At 41.1% G+C, this 27,954-nt stretch overlaps 1 protein-coding gene across 1 annotated transcript; it reads left to right on the top strand.

Moving 5' to 3' along the window:
- Window positions 1–702: 702 nt before the first annotated feature.
- Window positions 703–27,666, top strand: LOC140395428 (heparan sulfate glucosamine 3-O-sulfotransferase 3B1-like). Its single transcript, XM_072483161.1, has 2 exons — window positions 703–1,491; window positions 24,659–27,666. Exons 1-2 carry the CDS (start codon window positions 950–952, stop codon window positions 25,275–25,277), a joined length of 1,161 nt encoding a protein of 386 aa, XP_072339262.1. The 5' UTR covers window positions 703–949; the 3' UTR covers window positions 25,278–27,666.
- Window positions 27,667–27,954: the final 288 nt, after the last annotated feature.

Here is a 27,954-nt window from a genome sequence, read left to right on the forward strand (position 1 = left end):
CCCACCAGAAAAGAATTTTACAACCCGTTCTATTTAACTGAAACACCACGATTACCCCCAGTCTGTTTATAATATCCCGGTCAGCCTGTTTCCACATCAATTCCCGAGGTGCGTCTGCACTTTTGAGAAGCCTTCGCGAGGAATTCCACAGTCTGGGCGTTCGCAAGGTGTAAAACCCCCGGGTGAAATGACCTTTCAGGAACGAATCCATCATCCACCACCCATTAATGAATGGGTGCCGAAGTCTGGTTTTTTATGGGTTAAAAGTGCAGCTCTCGAACTCTCAGTTCGTTCTCTGGCATCAGCTCGCTGAGTGTGTGTGTGTGTGTGGGGGGGGGGCTGTCAACCAGAGTGTCAGCAAATTGGACCATCTCCCCCTTTCCAGTCATTTACCGGTTGAGGGGCGGGGTGTGGGGGAGGGTGCTGAAGGTGGAGGCGACCCAGAACCAGGTGGATCTCTCCCTCTCACACATTTCGGTGTGTTGCCTTTGATGTTCCTGAATCATGGCCCGGGAGCCAATCGGTAGGCGGGAAAGCCGGCCAGGTGGGCGGGGCCACCCTCGGCCCCCTCTGATTGGATGGCCCCTGAGCTGCTCAATAGGCAGGAAGGTTGCTGAGTGGTGGGTGTAGGTGTCAGTCAGCCGCCAGCACACTGCCCTCCCCCTTTTTATATCAAGAGAGGCTGCGGCGGGGATTGAGTTTTCGGAATTAGCAGCATCAAGCGGTGGATACACGGGGGAGCGGGCCAGCAGAGGCAGAGGCAGAGGCGGAGGCGGAGGCGGAGGCGGAGAGCTCTTCTCAATAAGTGGCCGCAATGAACATTCAGATGGGATTGAGTGTCAGCAGCGCTCACAGGCTGGGTTTCTAGATAATGGGAACGGATTTGATCATCTTCCGGCACTTTGTGTAGGAGTTGTGGCTGGTTAACAATGAGTCGCTTCCACCCGGAATGGAATGTAGCCTGAGCTGGTATCCTTCAGATTTCCCTTCCCCGGCCGCGTTCCGAAAGAAACTTTTGCTGCTTTTCACCATGTTGCTGCTGTGGGTCTACATCTTCTACTCGTGCACCGCCCTCTGCCTCTCCGTACCCAGCCTGGGCCAGGAGGAGCACGGGGCTGCCCGCCACAGGTCCGGAGGAGCCGGCATCTCCGAGCTCAAAGCCAAGCTGCTGCTCCGAGGCCAGCAGCAGGAGGCAGGGGACCGGGACGGACTCGCCTTCCGATCCGCCTCCAGAGACCTGCTGCAGGAAGATACCATCGAGCTGACCGAGGAGAGTCCCACCGCCCTCAGCGGCCACTCGCTCAAGCCCTTTGATCTCAACCTGAGCAGCTACGGAGCCAAGAAGCTCCCGCAGGCCATCATCATCGGGGTGAAGAAAGGAGGCACCCGGGCTCTGCTCGAGTTCCTCCGGGTCCATCCCGACATCAGGGCGGTGGGGGCAGAGCCGCACTTCTTCGACAGACACTACGATAAGGGCATGGAGTGGTATAAGTAAGTATCTGCGGGTTTGCTGCTGGGTTTTTTTCTTTGAGGGGGGGGGGGGAGTAGGATGATGCTGAATCAAAGGAGGCTGACCCCAGCTCCCAAAGAGTGAGTTGCGAGGGATTCCCTGTCCACACGGGACAACGAGTGATTCCCGCCGGGAGCTGGACGCGAAATTCGCCTGAATCGCTGTTTCACCGCAGTGTGAAATGCCTGGTCTGTAGAAACAAAATCCGAATTTCAGAGAGCTGGGGGCACCTCTCCGCCCAGCACCTCCAACCAAACTGGGGCAAACTCCCATTTCTTTGGTAACCTCCCCAACCCCTAGACTGTACAACCCCCCACACACACAGCCCTACAGAAATCTTTGAAAGCTTTAAGGCCGACATATTTTAACACCTTGTGCTGAGCAGTCAGTAGAGAGCCTGGTTTAGTTTAAATGAGTTAAGCAGATCATTCTTCTGCTCGTTGTAATAACAGCTCAGCTTCGATCCTCACCCTCTCACACCCGATTTACGATGCCTGGCATTTTATATCTCCGCTCACTCAAGGGGAGTTATGGTTTGGTCACTGGGAGGGCGACCTCTTTGGAATATATAATATAGAATGTGTGTAAAATCTAGCACATGTGTGTATGTGTATTACTTTCACTGTCTCAATTTTACAAGGCTCACATAAATGTACACTTCTAACAAGATTCCAAGCGATGTACACAGCCGGGCGAGAGGAGTTATATACTTTAAAAATCGACTGGCGAATAGGGCCAGTTATAACAGAAAAAACAAGTACAACATGATATAAAGTTATTGTAGATATGCAAACAGGGGATCGTACGAACTCCACAACGCGCTTTTAAACAATGTATCCCCGAAACTCCGCTGCAAAACTCTAATCTGAAATTAGAATTTGAACTGCAATGTGTCAGAATGTGTAGTATACGAAAATCGCACCGCTTGTTAGACGATGGGTGAGAGTTTGGTAACTAACTGCTTGATTTTGAGCTTCAGTCGGGAATTTCAGCCCAAGTTGATCTGAAATAGTCACCCTTTTAATCTTAGAGTAACTTCAGCGTGTATGGGTTGGTAGGGATAGTGTAAGAACGAAAGATCATTAAAATAAATTATGGGGCAAAATTCGTCAGGTTCAAACTGTAGGGAGCCGAAGGCAGTGTGCGTTCATTTTTATAGATCTCCATAGTGGGCCAGGAAAAGGGGGATACTGTGTCGGTTCAAAAGGTGAAAGCCGGCAGCTTCAATCCCACAAGCCAGGGAAGGGCTCGGTAATAAAAACCCTGCGAATAAACCGGGATGCACAGGAACAAGAGATTTTCCAGTGACTGCGGGCTAAGTGAGAATTCTGCTTTCCAGCCCTGCTGGGGGGGGGGGGGGGGGCGCAGCGGTTGGAAAATCTTCCTAATGACCCATTTGCTCCTTGAGATATTGAGACCCGCTGCAGTTAATCCGAATGCCATGTACAATTTGCGGATGGTTTAACGTTAAACACATGCATGCAGAGAGAAAGGCGCCATGCCTCACCCTCACCGACCCTCAAACAAAACAATTATTCTCTTCACTGCCTCGGATGTCGCTTTTTTTCCCGGGTCCCAACTTCGAAAGAGTTCAGGTTGAACCGATGATAGCCCAGTTTTCATTCACATGTTCCTGATTAGACACTTCTTAAACACCCACCTTTTTAGAATGAGCTCAGCTAATGACTCTCAGTATCTCCTGTTCAGATGATTGACAATAATTACTGGAAATACAGTTGCATCCAGTGAGGGCTAATCCTCTTTACAAGGTCTTCTAAAGCTTTCCTCCCTTCGGCCCTACATTTGTGTCGGGTGGGCGCGAGTTACGAATCAAGTTGAATTGTTCCCTTCCCTATTTAAAACATTTGTGATTTGTGGATTTCTTGAACTTTCGGGAGTGTGGCGATAAAGGGAATGGGAGATTGCTCGTTAAAACAACCCAGCAGGGAGAGCTGATTTGATTTCACCTGATAATGAAATGTCCCATTCCTTTGATGCATTCTTTCTGAAAGATTTGTTTCAATTGAGATAAGGTAAAAAGGTGTGAAGATCAGAGCTGGCGAGATTGCTGAATCTGATGGGGATTTACTCTCCTCTCACACACACAGACTTGCCTCGCCTCGAGGGAAAGACATTGATGTGAAGTTTTCTGGATGATAAAATACTCTTCTTCAAAGATATGGGGAGTTTGAGAAAATTTCTTGATTTAATTATCCCCGCTTTTAACTACTCGACAATTAAAATGTCAGGCTTAAAAAAAAATCCTTCTACCCAACCCTTGCAGTGGCTCGAAGAGGAACCGTCTAAAATGTCCTGATGAATTGTACAATTTAAAAGTCGTTAAAATCCGATTTGTTTTTTTTTAAACAGTTATGGATTTATGGATTATTTCCTTAATTGACCCGAAGGGAAGAACATAAAAAAAATCAAGAGGAAATGTAACCAGAGATTTGGTGCCGCCGATTCAATGATTTTAGCGTCTTTAAAATGGGTAAATAATGAGTCATAAAATCCTAGTGACTCACCGCAAACCAGCGTTTAGAGCGAATGACGAAGCAGTTGATCAGGGACCGAGAGAGATTTTCATACCTTTTTACAGGCTTGTGGTTTGTGTATGATTTTGTTGGGATTCCAATGTTGGATTTTATTGCTGGCCACTAAACTTCCCTGTAAATCTCTCTCTTTTCGGCATTTCTATTAGAACAATACATTGGATCGTTGAGTACATGGTACATTAACGTGGATAGATTGTCATTTATTTGTTCTGGGTTGCATTTTACTCAGTCACAACAGTCAATGAGTGAAGCCAAATAGATGTTCAGAATTTCTCCCACCCAATGTTTGTAAATGCTGCAACCCTTATTATCAATCCGGTTCATTTGGGCGCTCGTCTCAAACTGCGCCGTTTCCCGTTCAGTTGTTGCCCCATGGATCGTGTGGGAAGCAAATCAAAGTTAACCAAGAGGAAATTAAAACAAACTCGCAAAAAAAAAAGTGTGCATCCTTCCCCGGTGTTATCAGCACTTTGTCTTAAACCAATCTGCAGTCAGAGTCCTGGGGGAGTGTTTGACAAGTTCAGATCCTCCTGAAAGCAACATCTAATTATCTGTCCTGTCAATGGATGAAAAAAAAACACCTCCCAGTTTTATACTGAGGAAACCTGAACGTCCCTTTAATAGAGAATGTTAATAAGGGAGACAAGTTTAGGAGTTTCTGAAATGTCCGTCCTTATCAAGTAGCCTTTGACCAATAAAGTAGAAAAAGTTACCATGTCCTAACATTGAAGCCAAGGCCGCACATAAATATCGATGACAAACCTTGAGCAGGTTCTGAATTGTGTTTTTTTTTAATGAATTCAGATTCCAATTGATTCCCGCCATAGAATCGAGAGAATCTGGTTAAACATCCACTTCAGTATTCAGATGACTTGCGCATTGGGCTCAAATTAAATATACCGAATAAACTGGTGCAAATTATTTTGTTTATTTCGTTCCCCTCTCCCATTCGCTGTCGAATATCTGCAGTTTCCGCCCCTCCCCCCTCTCCTCTCCAACCCCTGAGGTTTTGGACGGTGGAAGCAAAAACAAACAAACAAGAGTCCATCGGCCAGGAGGTAGCTGGTTTGGTCGTTTGGCCAGAAGAGAATTGTAACTGCGGCTCAAGCACCGGCTAATTCTAACACTGGGGGGGGGGGGGGGTGGGGGGGTGGTGAGGACAAAATGATGGCTTAGCCCTTGGCGTCATTGATCTGCAGTGGCAAGGAACGACTTGACAAAAAAAAGAGGGAAAAAGCTACCTGGATGTTGATGAGCATTTATCTTTTTGGGGCTTCTAATCTAGTTGAAGTCCAGACCCGAACGTCCAGGGTGCTCTGACCTGAAGCTAATCCATGGTAGTTTAGTTAAACCACAGTAGTGTACACTCGAAGGCTGTTTCCTATCATTTACGATTTTTCTGTATGAAGCGTTTGCAGATCGCCCTGAGTTTGCTCCATCCGGTTTCAGTCGCCACTCAGGCCAAATCACCGGCATTCTCTCCCAGAAAGTAACTACTGATCCACATTTCTTATAGAAAAAATCATGGCTATCAAAATTCGTAGCGGACTGGAAGTTTTCGTCAGAAATTCAAAGTGCAGTCGATTGAATCAATGAAAAATGAAATGCTTATTGTAACTTTTTTTGAGGGGGGGGGCGGGGCGGTGGAGGGTAAACGGGTTAAACCTTCGGCCTTTCCCCAATATTTAAAAATAGCTGACGATCAGACGGTGGGCGGGGAGGCAGATCTTTGGCCAGGTTCTGTGAGTTGCCCAGACAGGTGGCCAACTCCATTCTGTGTGAAGTGCTGCCACCACCAGGTTCCCGAGCTCCGGCTCCGCTCCTCTGTCAATCTCACGGGCTGAACTCACACAAGTGGTGGCCCAATCTCAGCAAGATTGCAAACAAGGGGCTGTTTTCTTTTCCCGGCTTCACCCTACTGGGCCCTCGAACCTCACTCCACACAAATCCATCAGAGGGCATTTAAAAGACGTGGGGATCCTAATCCTGCCGCGTTAATATGATGTTAATATTCCAGTGGAAGTCACAAATGTGCGGCTCGAAACTTCTCTTTCGCCTACTTCAACTTTTTAAGGGTGAGGGCGGGGCGGTGGGAAGTAGGGTGCTCTTTCGGAGGGTCGGTGCAGACTCGATGGGCCGATCGGCCTCCTCCTCTACTGCAGGGATTCTGTGAATCAAGCGTCGGTGTAACAACTAGAACTCAACCACCCACTGGATCTGCAGTTAAAATTCTTCTTCAATTTCTCAAGATAATTGGTATTTCATTGGTACATTTCACCCACTGTGAACGGGACCCACTTTCTCGTTCCCATCTCTGGTCCACCGTGTGCAATTGATTCCAATTGTCAAAACATTCAGTAAATACCGTGCCCAATGTGAAACTACCCCCCCCCCCCTTTCCACACACCCAGTTCACTCCAAACACAAACAAAACGCACTAAAGTGTTATAAAAGTTAAACTGGAAGAACTTCAATTATAGTTGAGGAGTTAGGAATTAGTAAACAGAAACTTCGCCGGATTTAAGACAAGAACCAAACAAACATGACTGGTCGTGTTTAGCAGTGCCTGTCTAATTTAACCCATCTGCACTATCACCGTTGGAAGGAACGACGTTTTTTTGGCCACGAATGTCCCCCTCAAACATGTGTAGACTTTCTGAATAAGTACCAAAATGGAGGTTTTTATTTTGTGTGAAAAGCGCATTTCTTACGTTGCTATTCCTTACCTGACTGACCATTTTCTTCTCTTTATGGCAATGGGGAAGGGAAGAATTAAAAATAATCGCCTTTAATTAAAATATATTTTCCAAGACTTCTTATAGGGAGGACGAAGCCATTTTTCACAAAGCCACATCCACTTTTGCTCCCAACAGATTCCTAAAGGAGGATCTGTGCCCAGTGAATGAATGGGGGTGGGGGCTGTAATTGATAAGACATGGCTGTGGTTGTCACTTAACATATGGAGCAAAAGGAACAGGAAAAGAAAGGGGGAGGCTTCCTTGTTTAATTAGGAAGATCAGCTGCTATCTCTCGATTGGAATCCCGTCGGTAAATAAACCCCCGTAAGTCGGGCTCCATGCAAATGACACCATTCTTATTGTCCAGGAACCTCATATAAGTGAATCTACTCCTGAGGGATTTCCGTTCTGCAAATAATGGATGTACGTGTATGAACACCGAGCCTTTCTGTACCGATTCATGATCAGATTCCCATTGTAATCTAGACCCAGGGAGATTACGTCAACCAGGTTCTTACCCAGATTGACTCAATTTGTCCGTAAACACACACAAATAACGCCCCCCCCCCCCACCCCATCTCAGAGGATGTGAAACAGGAAAGTCAGCATTTACTGAGTCATCAAGGTTCCTGGTGTGCAGTCTAAGTGCTCAGTATAAAATCACAGAAGCAAAGCGTTTTTGTTTGAAACTATGTCAAGTTTGTTTTCTGATTGTACCGAGGGGCGTTTAATACCACCAAACTGATCTTTGTACCCATTTCTGGGCAATTATTTTATTGAGATCTGCATCCTTGTACAAACTAACATCAAGAGAGAGAAGATTTGAAACTGCAGAATTTGTCAACCAATCAAGCACTTCCCGATTTATTCAGCTAACATTCATTTTTTAATCACCCAAGGAAAAGCACTTGAAGCGAGTACCCCTGAGAAAACAATAAACACAATCTCATAGTTCTTATCATACTCCCACTTCTGTGTTGCCCATCTATAGGCTAACAACTAGGTATGCTCAATATATTGCTTGTACTTAAAGACGATCACTCCCTTGAGAGTAAGCTGGATCTGTACCTGCTATTAATTGTCAAGGGAGTTACAGAAGGTACCGTTGCATGCATGTTTTGTAAATATAGATCCAGATAGGTCATTGGGCAACTTATATTGTATAGTCACCTGAATGATTAGTGATCCCTTTACAACGAGAAGGGGTAATAAAGTATAATTTTGCATGTTAAGTTTTGCACCAAATTGCAGTGTTCTATTGACTTTCTTTTCATTAAATTCAGTATTTCCTTAACATCCCAATGATTACCATTGGATGTGGCAATGTTTTCATTGTGAGTGACTGAGTGACCAAGAATCTGATGAGATTCATCTTGAGAGATACAGAAATTCTAAAGACAGTTGAAATGTACTTTCAGTTTAATTTATTATATTTCAGAGCAATTAGTCTGCCGGATTATCTGCAGGTTATAGCAAAAAGCCCAGATATTGTCCATTTAATGAGTTGCATATCAAGAATCTGTACCAGAGTGAGTCTGGTGTTTGTTTTACAGGAATTGAGGCTTTTCTATGTGCAGTTATAATTAATTAACCTGCCTGAACCAGTGTTCTGCTGACAGGGAAAGTAAAATACAGGACATGAGCTGGTTTCAAAATTATAGATAAGATGAGGACAACCAGTCAAAGAATGTATAAATTGTTTAATGAGACAGAATCATTAATTGTGGTGGATTTGCTGGGGGAATGTGAATAGCAAAAGCTGTATCTCATTCTTATTACTCCATTTGGCACAGCATTCAAATGTTTTTCAACTCTGTGGCAATTAAAGAGACAGAAGGACATTGGAACAAAATGCTCAACTGCTGCACTTCCAATGACCTTTCATAAAACGTGAAACAAATTTCCCTTCAAAATCAGGGAAGTTTGTTTTTGACAGCTGCAGCATTTCAAACAGGATCACGCAGTATTTTTGAACTCTCCTGAGAGTCAAGAAATAAGCACACAGATAGTGTCTGCACCTAAAAACAAATTTGCAAGAGAAATTGATATGCAGAATTCATACTTCATTTAAAAAATGTGTAAGGAGAATTATTCTAGCTGTAGCTGAACACATTTTCCCCCACAACCATTGTTTAAACTGTCATATACCTGCTCCTAACCATTGATAGCTGATGTGGAGATGCCGTTGAACTGGGATGGACACAGTAAGACGTCTCACAACACCAGGTCAAAGTCCAAGTTTGTTTTGAATCACTAGCTTTCGGAGCGCAGCTCACCTGAGGAAGGACCTGTGCTCCGAAAGCTAGTTATTCAAAACAAACCTGTTGGACTTTAACCTGGTGTTGTAAGATTTCTTATTGGTGGCTGAGGCAGCCCTGACTGCAACATTCATTTTACCTAACTACCTGGACAGTGCATTCAGAACTTTTCACAACGTGTGTCTTACAGATTAGGTTGAGACGCCAAAACGTAAGTCAATCAAGCACACCAATTGTGATCAATACCTCCTAATAAATTTCTTGTATCGATTTAATGACCTACTGAACCACATATTGATGTTGATACTGTAAAGGAAAAGTGATGTAGCAATTGAGGTAAGAAGTGACAAAGACTTTCAAAACCTTCAGAATTCCTTCTGCAGATGATAAAGTGACTGTCAGTGCCTTACCATTGACAACCACACTTTATCAACTGGAAGGAGACCACCTGAGGATCTGAAAGTTTGTGTAAGGATCAGGAAAATATTTGTGTAACCAAAGGAATGAATTATTTCACTATCTGCATATCAGTGACTTACTGGGTGTTTTTCTAACTGTAAATGTCTAATGCCACTCTCTTGAATATCCCCTGAGGCAGTTACCCTAAAACTAATCAAACCTCTGAAGTTTGTGCAGCACCAGAAAATCTATTATTCAAACCTGCATTTAATGCTGGCATAAGGTTCCCACAAGAATACTTTTGCCCTCATGTTCACTTTGTGATTAGCATAGGTGCCATGCAATCAACAGTGCAATTCTGACTTAGTTGTGTGTGTTGCAGTTTCTCAGTTGAGGATTACAGTGGTTGTTGTGGTTTCATACTTTATTGCACAAATACCCTCATAACCCAGGTCACCTATGATATAAAGCTTTAAACATGGGATTTTCCTTTCCAGTTAAGCTTTAATAATTGGACTCGCCCAATTTGAGAAATTCTATTGTAAATTAATTGGTCCCAATACTAAATCTGCTTAAACACACCAAGGAGAGTAGTTAGTTTTGGTGAATCTGTTTAAATAAAAATGCATATTTAACGTTAGGAAAGATTTTGGAATAAGTTACGGCATCCTTAGTTCTTCAATTAAGCTACCATGGGTGGCACGGTAAAACAGTGGTTTGCACTGTTGTTTCACAGCGCCAGGGTCCCAGATTCGATTGCCAGCTTGGGTCACTCTGTACAGATTCTCACATTTTCCCCGTGGCTGCGTGGGTTTCCTCCAGGTGCTCCGCTTTTCTCCGTCAAGTCCCGAAAGACGCGCTTGTTAGGCGAATTGGACATTCTGAATTCTGCCTCAGTGTACCCGAACAGGCGCCATAGTGTGGCAATTAAGGGATTTTCACAGTAACTTCATTGCATGTAAGTCTACTTGTGACACTAATAAAGATTATTATTATTAGTTTATTATTATTAATAATAAACTGTCGAAGTCTTCAGCCAGATTAATGGAATTCAACTATATTTAATTACATTGAATTACGTCAAAATTGCAAAGGTATAACCATTTATCATCCAGTGACTTTTGCTGATCGAATTGTTATCATTTAATGCTTTACTTGGCAAGGACCATCAGAATGAGATCAATGCAATATTGCATCTTACGTTGGCTTACTGTTTTTGTATTAAGCTTTAATTTTTATCCAATAATGCTTCATTTTTATTATCAGGAGAATTACTGCTTTCTTAATGTCAGCCAGTAAATTTACAGCATTACTATAGTTGGCATTGGCATGCATTTTGAAAACTGATGCAAGCTCGTTTCAGTGTGAAGTAAAGATTATTGCCTCTTACAATTAGCCAGAACATTGAAGAAATGGCTTCACAGATGTTGGTACCAACATATCGTTGAATTTGGAACTGCAAAGTAATAATACAAATACTGCAGAATCTTCTATTTTCCATTGATGTGCAAGTTCGGTGTCATTCAGTCACTCCATAAGGCAAAGGATCTTTTTGGGTTCAAAACATGATTGCAGCTGCCCATTTTTGTTTGTTTTGCTCTGCGTTTCTGTCTTTGTTACACACCCACTGAAGACTTTTTTAAAAATGTTACCAGAGTTTTTGACCCTGACTGTTTCTCTAGTTTGCAAGCTCTTGACCCAAATGCCTCATTAGCCTTACATTCTGGATTTTTTAATGGACAACTGGGCCAGCAGCACTCTGGGAAAGGTCAGGCTAATATCCTGCAGTTTAAAGAACAAAGTAACCAAACCTCGTTTTCTCTTTAGTTGCTTGACTGCCACCTCCTCTGCTCTGAACAGACTTTAAGGCTAGACAGGTTTAATGTTAGGTTACACATCGCTTCTCTGCCTTTGGAAATAACTGCATTAAAAAGCATTCAGGGGTTGCAACATGCCAACCTTGTTCTGATAGTTTGTTGGAGGCACATTGAGTGCATTTAGTTTACAAAACAGTTACTCTTTCGCTTTGGGACTATGTTTGCAGAATAAAGTTAGTTACTTTGGTTTTAAAAGCAATGTAAATTGTAGAACGATTCAACCAGAACAGAATAATCTGAAACATGTCACACCGAGATAAACGATTAGAAGCCTAAGTTTAGGCTTGTTTGTAGAGCGTGAATTTGGACAACGGCTGAGTTTCACTTTTTTTTTTGAAAGATGATGTTCTGGATGTTGATATACAGAACTGGCAAATTTTTAGATGCAATCTGACTTCAATTCATGCCTTTCACCTTTATTTGTAATATTCATTTTTGCAAAATCACGAATATAAGATTGTGAAATTCCAAATGAGAATTATTGTGAATTACCTATCTACCCTTTGTTGCTTGACAACATTACTACCTTTATGTACTATTTGCAAACATAAGTGGTTTGCTCAGCGTATCATTGTCCTAAAAGCTGTGATCTCAAACCATAAAATGTGCTTGTTTAAAGTTTTAGGTAATTAGGCCACTGTGAGGCAAAGGACAATGGATTTCTTCAGAAGATGTTCAGCATGAAAAGCACTTTTTAGTGAGTGTAATGAGGTTCAAAAGCATTGGAGGAACTTGTGTTGTATAAATAAAACACTTTCCTCTGTGCATTAAAAGATTACTTTCTCTCCTGTATTCTATTGTGACCGTTATCCCAACAAGCTCTACCTAAGCACCATAAAAACAGTAGGTAGCAGCAGAATCACATGACAACCCCTGCCAGCCAATCCCGTTCCAACTCCTTAAGCGGACACAATGCCTGGAGTGGCCCCTTCACAGCAGCAAAATTACTTCTGCTGCACAAACTCCTTTCATCTCGCACTGGGAAGCAGTGGATTGTTTTCACTTTGAATTACAGAGACTAATTGTAAGGGGGGCATGGGGAGAGGGGAGGAGTGAGGCTACTGGGGTGGCCTGGCCCCTGCCGGCCACCACTGAATGTGTCCACAACAGTTGGGAAAACATGGCTGAGCGAGATAGGAATCTCCTGCTGAAGGTGGAAACAAAAGCGATTCAGTCCAACAGGAACTTCATGTCAAACACCCATGTTGGCAGTAAGCTTTGCACACATGGTGTACTGCCAATTATTGTTCAGGGCCATTCAAACAGCCCCCTCATCAAACTTCTTTTTACACGTATTCTTTCTTCCTTTTTAAGGTTTTCTTTCCCCTGTAGCTGAAGTCAGCTGGATCAAAAGAAGCCAGTTGATCTTGTAGGTCTAATGCTCAGCAAGATTCTTTTTGCTTTGAACCAAATGGAAGGGTTATTTTCTGGGTTTTAAGTTTTATGTCAGACACTTATTTAACAATATGCTAGCCTGCAAAGATGTTTATTGGCAAAATTGAGGAGGGAGGAAAGAAATACCCAGAGCGAAGAATAGAGCCAGGAATACACTACTTTCATTACACTTATATCAATTATTAACTCTTAATGCTCCAGTGACCCATCGATTCACCAAGAGGCACAGACTTGGCATAAATAGCTTATTTTATTCTACCAGGAAATTGATGCATGCTAATTTTGGCAATAAAGTTATAATAGCATCTGACACCTTGAGGGCTTCTTCCCATGAAGATCCTTAGTCGATAAAGTAATTTGTGTGTAGATTGATGTTTCTCAAGTAAAATATTGCTACTGAGGCTTAACCAATGTGGATAATTAGTTCCCGCTAATTTTGTAGTCGCAATAGTTCCCATATATGAGATACATCAAGGAACAGTTCAATTTTTTTCCATTAAATACTGCGGTCTCCATTTTAATCAGCTGCAGATGAGAACATTTTAATTGTGTGATTTTACTCGTATATGTTGGTAGTTAATGACTTATTTGGTTTATGATACTCTTAATTGACTGCAAACTGTTCGACATTGAAGGTATGGCAGGCTATTAATGTTTTCCTTAGCTCATTTCGGTATGTCTCTTATAGAGTCTGAAATGCCTCCTAACAAGCAACAGACAGTTGTGCAATGATGTAACTGGAAACATTTGACTTTAATTGGCTACTTCTCCACAGCGATGCCAGCCAAGCAAAGAAACAGCAGCAGAGAATAATTTTAAGTTATTCTTATTAAAACAACGGATCCTGAATGTCAACACTCCCTCTGACTGTGATACCAGCACAGTTTGACCATGGTTAAAACATCCCATAGACTTGTAATAATTCTCCCACTTTCCAAGCATGAGATAGAATGGTCCAGAATGTAACTGAATCAGTTCACAGATGTGGAAGATTTTGCATGGACCTAGGGATTTCCAAACCTCCAGCTTGACTTGGAAATTGCAACACCCTGGGGTAAGAAATCTACGGGACAAGAAAGGGGGGAAAAAATGGAACAGCTGTGGCATTCTTACCAAAACTGAATACGGCTGCTGTAGAAATTGTTTTGTCTGCTGCCACCTTTAAAATCATGCCATCATATTTTTCATTACTGGCAATGAAGGTAAGTGCACATTACTGAATCATGCCTTAAGTGTCTCCCAATTAACAAGCAGAATGTGTTGGCATTCATGAAGTATGGGGAATCCAAAAGCAAAATAACAATTTCTGACGGTCACATTGGTGTATGGGAATGCCTGTCTAAAATACAGTGTCTGAGACTTTTTGTGCAATGTTGGAAACTAGCACAAAATAGATGCCGTATCCAGAATGTGCCCCTGAAGAAGTGATTCTAGTTTCACTAAAACTTGGGCCTTGAGCCTCACTTCCCAAATCCAGGGTTGCAATCTGGCTCGCTGGTTTAGAACCTTGGGCAGTAATGATCCTGAGCTGGTTTGCAGGTAATGTCCAAGGAAGTGCAGTGAGAGTATGCTGCAGCTGGTGAACCTGGCCTGGCAGTGGCCTGCAGTGTTTTCTTTTGGAGCCAGGAGCAGGTCTCCTCTGCCACCCAGCTTTACAGACCAAAGAATAACATTTAAAAAAAAAATATCTTTGAGGTCGGTCACCAGTGACATCTCTAAAGAAGGCTCGCTAATCCTCTAAAACTCGTGCGTGCTCCGCCACGTTAATGCCGAATTTGAAACAGGGTCTTAAATTGACTTTTGACCCACTATTTTGTATATTCAAGGCACATGAGGCCTGTTTCAGGAGGCCACTCTGGACACAAAGTGACACATTTGGGGAGTAGTTGGTCACACCAAATAAAGCATAAATGGACAATGCTTCCTCGTTGTGTGCACATATTGGCTAATGTGGTTCCTTCAACTTCTGGAGTGAATTCCTCAGCTCTTAATACTCCTACCAATTCCCAAAATAATCCTGGCTGGGCTCAAGAAAGCTGAAACCTTCTGAGGAGCAGTATCTGTAAAGGAATGTCTGAAAGGAGATAATTAACTCTCGGATCTTGGATGATAAAAATACTTTGACAATTTTTTTGATCATATAATACAGCAGGAGGAATTTTGAATGTGACTGTTCAGAAATCATGAATGCATACAATTGCAATTCCAACTGCATGGCATCCAAAGTGTCAGTGGGCCATAAATGGGAACAGTATCCTGAGATTCTGCACTCACAAAACTTAATTACAGCTCATAGGTACCATGAAATCTATGAACAGTTACAATATTAAGGAGGCTTTCAAGATATGAAATGGATTGTAGTCAGTTGGACTTTAAAATTCAGACCAATTATTGATATGAAAATAATTTTGACCCAATCAATGGCTTTAATAATAATCTTTATTTTGGTCACAAGTAGGCTTAAATTAACACTGCAATGAAGTTACTGTGAAAATTCCCTCGTCGCCACACTCCGGCACCTGTTCGGGTACACTGAGGGAGAATTCAGAATGTCCAATTCACCTAACAAGCACATCTTTTGGGATGGGTGGAAAGAAACCGGAGCACCCGGAGGAAACCCACGCAGACACGGGGAGAACGTGCAGACTCCGCACAGACAGTGACCCAAGCCGGAATTGAACCTGGGGCCCTAGCTCAGTGAAGCAACTGTGCTAACCACTGTTACCGTGCCGCCCAACAAAATCAGTACATATCAGAAGATTGCCCAGGAATTACCTGTGTGGATAGCTGCAAAGGATTCTATTAAACCTAATTTTATTGTAATACTAACATTTGGTGCCCAGGCTCCAAAATGGTGTCAAGTTCGGCTCTGGTTGCACTTGAATTGAAATTCCTATTTTGAGCTTATTGCACTAATTTTAAGTTGCACACAGCAACTTAAAATGCCAAAGGAGAGCTAATGCATCAGACAACAATGAGGTTATGCCACACATAGCACTTATGTGATGAATTATGAGGTACGGAGTCCAACATGTAAGTTGCGTTAGTTGGAAGTTAACAAGCCAGCTATTTGTTCTGTCTTTTTGCCAATCCCGGCCAGAGTTAGCATCATTCTATTGTGCACTGGAACCAGGTGGTAGCCGAGCTCTAGATGCTGTTTAAAGTTGCCAAGCAGTAGAAATTATTTTACACTGTGAATTTTTCATTTCAGTTGTTACTTGATATTTAAAGTACAGCATTCCTTGGAGAGAAGGTGGTGATCATAACTTTTAAGATTACATGTTATTCGGTGTGAGCGTGGATTATTCCATAATACATTATGAATTTTAACAAAACCACACTACATATCTTTGAGTCAATTTCAATGAATCCACTACTTTTGCTTTAGCCTGCGTTTAATTAAGGGCGTGTGGATTAATCCATTTTTTGAAATTCATTTTCAGAAAATATATCAAATCATAGAATTTACAGTGCAGAAGGAGGCCATTCAGCCCATCGAGTCTGCACCGGCCCTTGGAAAGAATACCCCACTTAAACCTGCACCCTATTCCCGTAACCAACCTAACCTTTTTGGACACTACGGACAATTTAGCATGGTCAATCCACCTAACCTGCACATCTTTGGACTGTGGGAGGAAACTGGAGCACCCGGAGGAAACCCACGCAGGCACGGGGAGAACGTGCAGACTCCGCACAGACAGTGACCCAGCCGGGAATCGAACCTGGGACCCTGGAGCTGTGAAGCCACAGTGCTTACCACTGTGCTACCGTGCCGCAATGTGGAAAACAGGAACAAATTGGTAAAATGGCGGAGGATGCTTGAAACTCCTTAATTAAACGCAGGCTAAAGCAAAAGTAGTGGATTCATTGAAATTGACTCAAAGATAGGTAGTGTGGTTTTGTTAAAATTCATAATGTATTATGGAATAATCCACGCTCACACCCAATAACATGATAAATTTACTTATTGCACAGCCTGCTAAGGTATGCATTTTAAAAAGCAGAAGCAGTTGCAGTCGACTTCTTGTGACTGAGGCTACAAGGTGCTGCACTACACAGTTTGGAGCAGCTAGATTGCGCTTCAGCAGATCAAATTTCAACAAATGTCAACCGAACGTTGTTCTCAAAAGTGTAGCATGACCAGCACATCGTAGCCGCCTGAGGTGGGTAGTGCACACCTGCTGAAAGACTGATCAGGTGCTATAAAAGTAACCTTTTTTAAAGAGTGTTAAGAGCTTTGTTCTGACTGAGGCCCCAAAATACTGTCACTTTGATATGCTCCTGTTTTTCTTCAGCGATAAGATGGGTCAGTAACAGGTTACTAACACCTCTGGCAAACACCCAAGATAAATAGATTGATCACCTCACCTTTAAAAGTCAGTGCTAAGTGGGTATTGCTGATTTACCGCACAAACCGAACTTTTTGGTTCTCGTAATGGTCTGGACGATAATTTCACTCTGCGCATTTCATTTTAAAAGTAGACAAGAGCATTTTAACGGTGTATGCAGTTTTACGCTTGTTTACATTCCTTAAGATTCCTCAACAATAAATATCATTAATAGCTTTTATTTCAGCCCATTTTCCAATAATATGAAACTCACTGCCACTTTGCATTCTTCAGATGGCGGATGGTGTGAAGAGAGACTTGTTTGTACAATGGGTGCCTCTGTCAACACCCTTCGCACAGTGGATGGTGTAATTTTCTCGCGCATAAGACACCCAACTGAGTTATTTCCTCCTCCTTTCCCTCTGGAAGGTTGCATAATTGCTGTATGGCAGCCTGGGCAAGAACGGGCAACACTGGCGTGATATTCCCCTCACAGATGCTTTAGTGAGTTCAAGTCATGCTATGAAATACTGCTGTGGGGGAAAATAAATGTCCTTTCCAGCAGTGGAGTATGGATTTTTGAACTCTATTAGAAGTCATCAATTGTACATTGTGACAGAGCCCTCCCTCAATGCATTGACTGAAAAACCTATTGAAACTTTCAATTAAACACATAGACTTGAGAAAATGGTCTGTCAGTGTTTAAAATACAGCTGTTTACGTCAAGAAACAGACAATGGTTCACTTGATCACTTTTAACATTTTTTGACTTCAATAAATACTGCTTAGTTTCGAGAATCCCTCCAAGACTTTGGAAAAATGTCAGTAAGTCATCAACCTAGTTGAGAGTAATTCTTGTTGGATCCTCTTGAAATTTTGAGGAACTACAGTTTATTTTTCCTTGGCTTAGCAATGTAGAACTCCAAACTCATTGTACTTAAAATCTTGTTTATGAGTTGGAATTTGGCTGCGATCACCTTTCCAAGAAATGTGCTGTAAATTCAATCAGTAATCCATCTGCACATGGCGCCATGTATGAGAGCAGCAGCATGGAGTCATAGTCTTCGGACGCCTGAGGAACAGTGTTCAAAGACCCGAGACCTGAAATCCAGCACCAAGCTCATGGTCTACAGGTCGCAGACGTTCTGTACACATCAGCAATGTGGACAATGTACAACAGACACCTCAAACCTCTGGCGAGATATCACTAATGTTGCCTCAGCAAAGTCCTGCAAATCCACTGGCAGGATAGGCATATCAACATGACTGTCCTCTCCCAGGCCAATATCATCTGTATCGGGGCACTGGTCATGCTCAACCAGTTGCGATGGGTGGGTCACATTGTCCCCATGCCAGACACAAGACTGCTGGGACAAATACTCCACTCCAAGCTCCCCGATGGCAAGCGATCACTCGGCGGGCAGAGGCAATGCTACAAGAATACTTTGAAAGCCTCGCTAAATAAATGCAACATCCCTATCGACACAAGGAAATAACTTGCCTTAGAACGCACAAACTGTAGAAGAAGTATCTGCGAAGGCGCCAATCACCTAGAGTGTCACAGGGTGGAGCATGCAGAGGATGAGCATAAACAGCGGGAAGGGAGCGCAGAATCCAGAGTGTCCCACCCACCTCATCAAACGCAATCAATCCAGGATTGAACTATTCAGCCACCGCAGAACCCACCTCCCGGAGTGGAAGGGTTATCCCTTTCCCTGAGAGACTGCCCAAGAGAGAGAAGAGTCATAGAGTGGTGGGGCACACTTGTGACAGATGTGTCCCCAACATATTTGCCTCCAAAATCAGTTCTATGGAGACCAGAGATCTCTCCAATAGAGTGGGAGGTAAAATCTGACAGTGTTGCCATGAGGTTCCTGCAATATAGTCCTCTTCTGTTTACATGGTGTTACTATGCCTGTCAACCCCTGCTGGAACCTACAGGGACTAATTTATTGGTGTCCATCATGAAAAGAGAGGGAATGTGTTTCTGTACTTTTAACATTGTATAACATGTGGTCCCATGAATATGGGGGTTCGTAATGCGGCCTCTCTAGAATCGTTTTGCTTTGCCATCTCTGCTTTGGGGAAATAATGTGTATTAATACACTTAACCCGGTAACAATGTACGTAAATGAAATGCACAGGTGTTTCCAAGTTTGACAGGACTGTACAAGTTGAATACGGCAGGATCGAGAAAGACTAATCTGCCTTAATTGAATTTATACAGTAGTTAAGCACAAGATATTCATCCATTGCAGATTTTTTCCAGAAAAAACTGTGGCATGCTCTAATTTTATACAACCCGTGCCTTATGACTGGAGACTTTCTTATTTGGGCGCATTGTGATTGTTCACGTGTACATCATTACCTTTCGTTCAAACCATATGTAAGAAAGAGAAATCTCCCTTTCAAAGCTCTGTTTGATGTCATGTATTTGGGGCAGAGATTGATGAAGTAGGTTTACTTTTAACAAGAATTTAATTTAAAGTTCATTTTTTCTGATTGGCCAGGATAGCGATGTCCTAAAGCAGCGGAAGAGCAAAATGGTCTTGACAGATTTGCCGTAAAACACAATGCTGCCATAAATCTATTACGTGAATTAATATTTCTGATAGTACCTTTGAAAGATAAATGATAAATGTATTTGGCAAAACAGGTCCGTGGTCCTGTTTTATTGGTCTGGAGAGATCAGTAATATTCTCACACATGGATGGTGCAGTGGTTTAAATGATTTCATGGATTCGGATAAAAATAGGAACTCAGATGAAGCTGACTTTAATATGTTAATTTGGGGAGTGAGAGCTAGGTTATTGTTTGGAGACTGGACTTGAAGAGAGGGAACGGTTAGCATGGTAAATTGTCTTTCAGGAGACTTGGTTCCTTATTCTCCGTTAGATGTACAAATCAATGAATGATGCAACAACTTCATTGTTTTGGCAATGTCTGAAAGATAAGTTAGTTCAAAACCATCGGTATATTGCAAATGCTTTAGAATCTTTGTGTAATGGTCCATATTGGCAATGGTGCGGCTGGACCTTCCCCTCTCATTTAGGAGCTAGATCCTGATTACGTTAGACTCTTTGATTCATTGAGTATCATAACTGATTTAGTTTTAATGGTTTACATTAAAATGGCTGAGCACTGATTTTAATCAGGATTTAAATGGTGAGTTAAGAATCCTAATATTTTTTCCTTTTTAATATTTTAACGTTTCAAAGGGCAACAAGATGGTTTGGCTGCCAAACCATTAATCGGGTCCTTCTGTTCAGCTGACTAAAGCTGTAATCTATGTTTAGGGAACCATGCTTTGCTTTTGTTAGGGTTAGGGTTAGATGAACCTTTGTTTGACACTGATCGTGAAGATTGTCTTTTGATGTTTGGTTGGTTTGGGAACATCTCCTCCAAAGCATTAGTGCTTCTTTTTAGAATTCTGAATGGTGCATGACACTTTGTGTGTTGACGTTGAAAAGTAAATGGAACAAACAAAAGACTCGAAAACATGACGTTTTCATGTAATGTGAAAGAAAATCTGTTTGCTGATAATCTAAGAATACCTATACCATATAAATCATACTGATGCAATCTCCCTTTTCATTTAATGGTGCATCAAGCTGCTTTCAAACTATTGAAATCATAATCAGACATATATTACGGACTACACGCATTTTCCCCTCCGCAATCCCCTATGCAATCATTTACTTTGTGTTGATCTGAATCCAAATGGCCATTGTGTTTAAAAAGAACCCTGTCCAACATGATACAGAATGTTATTTTTCTTTATTGCTAGAACTCCTGCTTCCAATGGCGATTTTGACCATTTGCTTCTCAATAACAGGGTAATATGAGTTGATGTCCTAGCCTGTGCACAGCACACAGAGCATCTACTTTGCAATACTGTACTGAAAGCTGTACAAAATTTCTTTATAGCTTATTGCTGAGTCAACTGTAAACAACGTATATTCTCTGGTTGCTTAGGAATATTATCCTGAAACAGCGAATATATTTGTGTTAGCTGCATATGGTGCGTGAACATTCCTGAACTTCGTCAATGTTGGGTCACTGCTGTGTCCTACAGCTTCTCAGAATATAATCTTGGCTGGATTGGCTGAGCCTCATGAAGATAACAAAGGTTCTCATGTACGATTTATTCTTGAGTTATGCTAGCTGCTTGGTGCCACACTTGAGCCAGAAGGCTCACGTTATGCTGCCAACTCCACTTCATTTCAGTTTTAATATCACAGAAGAGCCAATGGAAGCTCTCTGGAAGCTTTGCTGCACAGTGCTAGGAATTACATTGAACTTGGTGTAATGCCCATGTTCAGATGGTCTTGCATTGCCTGTCAACATTTGATTTGGGTCTGGTCACGCACAAGTTGAATTCCACATTTGTTGCAAAGCTGAAATTCTTTCGCAACAATGTGAATTGGGTAAGAGCTGGATGGCAAGGGAAACGACTTGTGCTGAGGACTGATATTATGATTGTGTAAGAGGGCTGTGAATTAAGTTGTACATTTTGATAAAACCTTTCCTGTTCAAGCAAGTCTTCGGTATGAAAACACTCCCTTGGATGTCTAAAGGCATCTTACATGGAATATTTTGTAGGGTGGAGATGAAGCATTAAAAGAGATTAGTAAATCTACTGTAATGCAGAACCCTGAATTTAAATTCCAATGCTTAAGTAGCTGATCATAGTGATTTTGAGAAAGCTAATGAATATCATTGCGTAGGGTAATGCTGTAACCCATGATATCAGTAAATAAATAGAATAAGATTGAAACAAAATATATTTTTCAATGTTGATGAGAAAAATATTTAATGCCCCCAGATCCTAGGCAATAATTTACCAAACTCTTCCTCTATATTCCTGTTTGCAGGAAATGTTGCAGTTTGTTTTAAATAATAGTCAGATGTTAGTTATCCCACAGCAAATTTATTTTTTGTACACGGTATGTGGTCTAGTTCAGATTGAATCACTGAACCAAGTAGACCATGATACAAAGCTCTGGCAATTTTTTAATCTGCGTTTCATTGAAGTACTATCCAAATGGAATATTTCTCAGTGATCTTCTGTTGCTAAAGTTCAGCTAATTTAGGTTGTGCAAAATTATATAATTTTGTTCCTGTAAGAATGATATTTACTTTGAATTAAGTGTTCTCAGGACCTAAAATAAACGCGACTGCTAAAAATAAGCTCATTGAACTTTAACCACTCCTTTCTAACTTCGTCCCTGGGAGTACTGTCAAGCTCATCAATTTTTCCGCATTAATTCACTTGCTAGTTTTTTTTTTAATCTGAGGGAGCCAGTGAATACCTGTCCATTAAACGCATGCAGAAGTTGTTCTATATGGGCCGGTTTATTGCAGTTGAATTTTAAAAAAAGAAACATTTTAAAATCCCCAACTCACCTGTTGACTATTGTCAATGAATATTCTTCTGAGACATGTTAGCAGCTTAGCACAGTGACCCTCTGTGCAGACAGAAGTAAAGATCAGGGATTGGACTATAAAACGACCACGGGCAATTGATAGACCTTTGTCTATGCTTGTTCCCTTTCTCCAGTAATTAAACATCCAGGACTTACTGTTCATTTTATATTGCATCCTAAACTTTGCATTTCATTTCCTCCAAACTTTGTGGCTTAATGTGGAATGAGCCCAACCCAAGTACTGTAGTAAATGTGCAAAACAGGCCAATCTGTTCTTAGACAGGTCTCTACAGGTATTGGCCGAAAAGCTGTTTGTTTTAAAGAAAGCCTCATGAAATTATGAGACTGTTCTTGAAAGATAGTAATATGTGACTGATCCCTAAATATTATACCTAGTAACCTAGCAAAGGCAATACAAATTGTGTAATAGAATAATCATAATGATTGAAATAGAACTCATGTCCCAGTGGTTACTCTCTATGTAGTCAATAGCATAAATTACCTTGATAGATTAAAACATTTTGGGAATATACAAATGCAGTTCACTCCTCTAAATTCAAGGTTGCTTAATTTAAACTCTGATGACTACATTTTATTGGGTGCTATATTCCCATTTTGCTTGCCTCAAACGATTGGGTTTTGATACAAATTGTTTTTCGATGTAACTGGAATGGTGTGTACCTAATCTGAATTGCATAACACTAAATAACCGAATCATGGGCATGTGAACAGTCCAACTGCAAGAAATTCGTATATTCCCCAAAACTCCACTCCAAAAATACCTTTCCAATGAATAGATATTCTGATCCAAATGTACTTAACAGCGACAGAACGTTACAATATTTGGGTGGGTGCTGCACTTATTGCCTATCACTAGTTGTCCGAAGAAGGTGGTGGTGGACTTTCCTTGTTGCTACGGTTACACTAATGGTGTTCCCATTAAGATTTTAGGCAGGGGGTTTCTAGGGTTTTGACCCAGAAAAAATGAATGAATGGCACCATGCAATTCCATGCAATTCTCCTGCTATAATTATGGTGAGAGATCAGTGGAAATCCTGGTGAAAAATGCTATTTGCGCCATTCCTCAGGAAGTTCCAATGATTTGCCACCAGAAAACACTTGAGAAAATTCCAGGCACATATGTTCGACAATCTGCGACCCATCTTCCCAATCACTTATGTGTGCATACAGTAAGGACTAAAACTTTCAGCAGTGATACAGACAACATGAATAAACATGTTTTGTTGCTCATTTCAGCAGAATATTTCCATAAGTTGTATGTTATTTATTTTAACAAAAATGTCTTGTTTCTGTTACAATTGTCTAAGAGCAGTTACTGGTTATACAGTTACACAGTCTCAATGGTTTGGCAATATGTGTGAACTCCCAATAGCGAACATATTTAGAGAATATATTTTAACAGTCATATTCCAGGAACTTAAAAAAAAAAATCACAATGGCATTGTCAAAGCATTCAAGTTTCATTTTTTGGGCAGGAAAGAATTCTACAGCAATCTGAACATTGAAAACAGGGACCAGAATTGTTTAAATCCCTTCAGCCTTTTTTTGTTGAACTGCTGTAGTTGCTATTGATTTTAAATAGCCACGATAGTCACAATGTGAATTGGTACAACAATGTCCTGGTTTTAATATGTGCTCGTATCTTTCAATAACACGAGGCAATCTTGGAATCAAGGACCTTCTGACAATCCAGTAAACTCCAAGAGAATCTCAAGTGGTTGCCTTTTTACCAGATGAAGCAAATAACATTGCATAAATTTTGGATTGGGCACCTTGGGATGTTTTGCTATTTTAACAGTCTGTAAAAATTTGTACACAAGTTATTGAAATTATGCATGTTCTGTCTACTCGTGCTTAACCGTCTCCAGATGATTTAGACAAGAACCATTTTTACTAGGTACTTATCTGTGCCTGATCGCCTCACACTTTTGTGTCCATTGAGACACCTGCAAATTAAATTTCTGAGGTTAATAAATTATCAATTGCCAAACAGTCTGTTACATGCTGTCTTTTCTGGTTATTGACAACACTACATATATTCTATATGATTAAATTTGCCATAAGTTTTAGATAGTTTTATGACTTTTTTAATGTTTCTGGTCTTATCCCTCAAACAATTTTGTTCATCAAAGTATCTTTCTTTTTACTTAGGGATCTGATGCCTAAAACACTGGATGGACAAATTACCATGGAGAAAACTCCCAGTTACTTTGTTACCAAGGAGGTAGCTGCCCGAATCTATGCAATGTCCAAGGATGCCAAGCTAATTGTGGTGGTTCGGGACCCCGTCACTCGGGCTATTTCTGACTACACGCAAACTCTCTCAAAAAAACCCGACATCCCGAGCTTTGAGAGCTTGACCTTCAAAAACAGGACTACAGGCCTGATTGACACGTCATGGAGTGCGATTCAGATTGGCATCTACGCCAAGCACTTGGAGAATTGGCTACAGTATTTCCCAATGCACCAGATTCTGTTTGTGAGTGGAGAGAGGCTGATCAGTGACCCTTCAGGAGAACTAGGCAAAGTTCAAGACTTTCTGGGTCTGAAGAGGATCATCACAGACAAACATTTCTATTTCAACAAGACCAAGGGCTTCCCTTGCTTGAAGAAGCCAGAGGGCAGCAGCAAACCCCATTGCCTGGGCAAAACAAAAGGCAGAACCCATCCCAACATTGACCCAGAGGTGGTTCAGAGGCTGAGAGACTTCTACCGCCCTTTCAACATGAAATTTTACCAAATGACGGGACAGAACTTTGGCTGGGACTAAGGTCAATTTAACCTCATGTAATTATGACAAAGACATGTGAATTTATTGCTATATATATATATGTAACTTGTACAGAAATCTATTTTATAATAATTTATTTTTAATTCTTAAGCAATTAATTCACTAAGCTGCCTAACCACACTGTATATAGATCAGCCCATATCTTCTAACATTCCACAGTTTTTAACTGCATTACTCATTGATAGTGCTGTCACTCATCAATTAAGATTTAATATCCCAAAGCACAACTTTTTGTTACGGGTATTCAGTATTCATATGGTCTAACAATTGGGCATTTGGCTCCTTGCCTGTCTACATTGGCTTCAGGTAGAAAGTTCTTGCTGTAAAAGTCCATCAGAAAAGCAAAAAGTGGTCACATGGTACGAGTCAGTGCAGAGCCTGCCCATAGCCATTGAACGTAAGAAAATCTTGTTTACCTATTGACAACAAGAAGGTAAAAGTAATCAACTCATTTCCATATTTTGCTTCAATCACAAGCAACTGTATTCAAGGCCTCTCTAATGAACAGATAATTACCAGTATCCTGCTGCTTGAGTCCACTGCTTTGTCTTCTCAATTTAAGATCATAAAGGCAGCCATGTTCTATTCATTTCACAAAATGAATTACTGCAGATTAGATGATCATTCTGTGATGTTTGCGTAAATGGAGATCCACATTCTGGTTCCAAACTCCCTCTGTCATGAACCTGGGGCTAAGTCTGGAAAAGCATCCATTTATTTCCCCGATTGTATTTAGACATCCACATCACTAACTTTGATCAGTTGGGTTGTGACCTGTAAACTAAAAAAAATCTTCATCTCTTTAACCCTAATACCCTTGACCCCATGGCAGGAAGATATTGTCATTTGCTAATGGCCAGCAATGGGGCTGCCATAAATGCCTGTATGATTTTGGAAAAACAGAGTTGTCCAGCCCTTTCACTGGCCAGCTCTGGCACTGCGGGCACCCTCATCTATTTCTATTTTTTTCCAAAAGTTCTAAAATGTAACATGGTTGTGAAATAAGAGGAAGACTTGGTACCAAAAGTTCAAAATGAAACATGAGCCATTTTCTGGCTGGAACAGTTTGTTCAAATCTAAATATTGATCTGCACCAGTGAAAGGAATAGAAATTTTCTGAAATTGATTATAAAACAACTCAAAATACTTTGGCAACTGGTAATCGAGATGTTCTTTTCAGGCTCGAACTTTAGCTCAAATTGTGCCCATACATTTTCATAAGCAGGAAGGTTGAAACCGGGAGGACAAACTGCACTAAAACATGACTTATTGGGTGAGATTCTCTGGCTTCCCTGTGGCTTGTTTTTCGGCGGCCCGAGGCAGCCCACCGTTGGCTGGCGGTGGGATGTTCTGGTCCCATTGCTGTCAATGAGATCTTCCATTGAATCTACCCCACGCCGTTGGTAAACCCGCGACGGGAATCCACCATCGGCGGGAGCAGAAGATCTCACTGGCACGAACAGCCGGAAGATCTCGTCCATTTTGTGTTCCTGTGGGTCTTGGCTATTTTCAAACCTTTACTGGATCCGAGTGCCTTGTTTGCGCTCTGGGCATGAAACCAAAACCATAAGGATCACAATGATGAGATCTGCAACAATGTTATTCAAACTCATTTCCGTGTTGTGCTACGAATAATATGCTGCCTTTTTTTATAAAAAAGGGGAGCTTCAATCCATATGTCTGTTATTTAGCCTACAACCACACTGATCTATTAAGATTAGTCAGAATATTTTTGTTAATGAACGAAGCACAATTTTTCACGTTTTTTTTCATTTTTATTTTTGTTAGGATTCTCACTTTGCATGCTATCCTCTTTTAACCCATAGATTCAGGTTTTCTCTTTTGAAAGTAAAATCATTCTTGCTTTTCAAGCAGAAAATCTTGTCCAAAATGCCACCTTTCAGTGACAACAATTGTTTCTGTACAAAATGGAAGCTATCTATAACATGCTATGGTGTCGAATGCACTGAGGCAGCAGCAAAGTGCTCTATAGCAGTTTTGCCATTGAAATGAATCACACATCTGTTCAGTTCTGCCCGATGTGTAATGTCGCAGCATATCCAATCCATTGTCTTCCGAAGGGTAAATTTATACCTTGAAATGGTGGTTAGCTATCAGTTTGTAATAATAAATATGTGGTTGAGTTTTATTCAGCCTGCGTTCAAAAGTACGGATATGAGCAAATTTCTTCTGATAATATTGTACTTTAGAATAGTTAATGTGTAAAAAAAAAAAGTAAATCAAGTATTTTGTGGTATGTACAACAGAAAATTAATTTTACACAGATAAAAATATTTCTTTCTAGGATATTGAATAAAAGCATACTGTTTCTTATTATGAAGAAACAAATAAAATATATTTTACCAAACCATTGGTCTTTCTTTTTTCTGAATGTGAAAAGTTTGCTCATAGACTTTCAGGTAAAAGGGAGGATGTACAATTATTTAAAAATTAGTTCTTTGTCCTGACATTTTGATGTGTGCTGTCTCCATTTCAAAGAAGAAAAACTTGAATAAATCAAAGTTACACTGCTATATTATATAGTATGCCAATGTCAGAATTCCAAATCCAACTCAATTCCAACCTAATTGATCTCCACTTTCACCAGCAGTTGCCTTGCTGAAATTTAAATTTTAAAAAATAGACACTTTTGTGA

The sequence above is a fragment of the Scyliorhinus torazame genome, chromosome 18 (genome assembly GCF_047496885.1).
Source record: "Scyliorhinus torazame isolate Kashiwa2021f chromosome 18, sScyTor2.1, whole genome shotgun sequence".
NCBI lineage: Eukaryota > Metazoa > Chordata > Chondrichthyes > Carcharhiniformes > Scyliorhinidae > Scyliorhinus > Scyliorhinus torazame.

Bases quoted from the DNA above. Each gene is read 5' to 3' on its own strand.
- LOC140395428 (XM_072483161.1), top strand. From the start codon at position 950: ATGGAATGTAGCCTGAGCTGGTATCCTTCAGATTTCCCTTCCCCGGCC. The intron at 1,492-24,658 runs GTAAGTATCTGC...CTTTTTACTTAG, and splicing joins AAGGGCATGGAGTGGTATAA to GGATCTGATGCCTAAAACAC.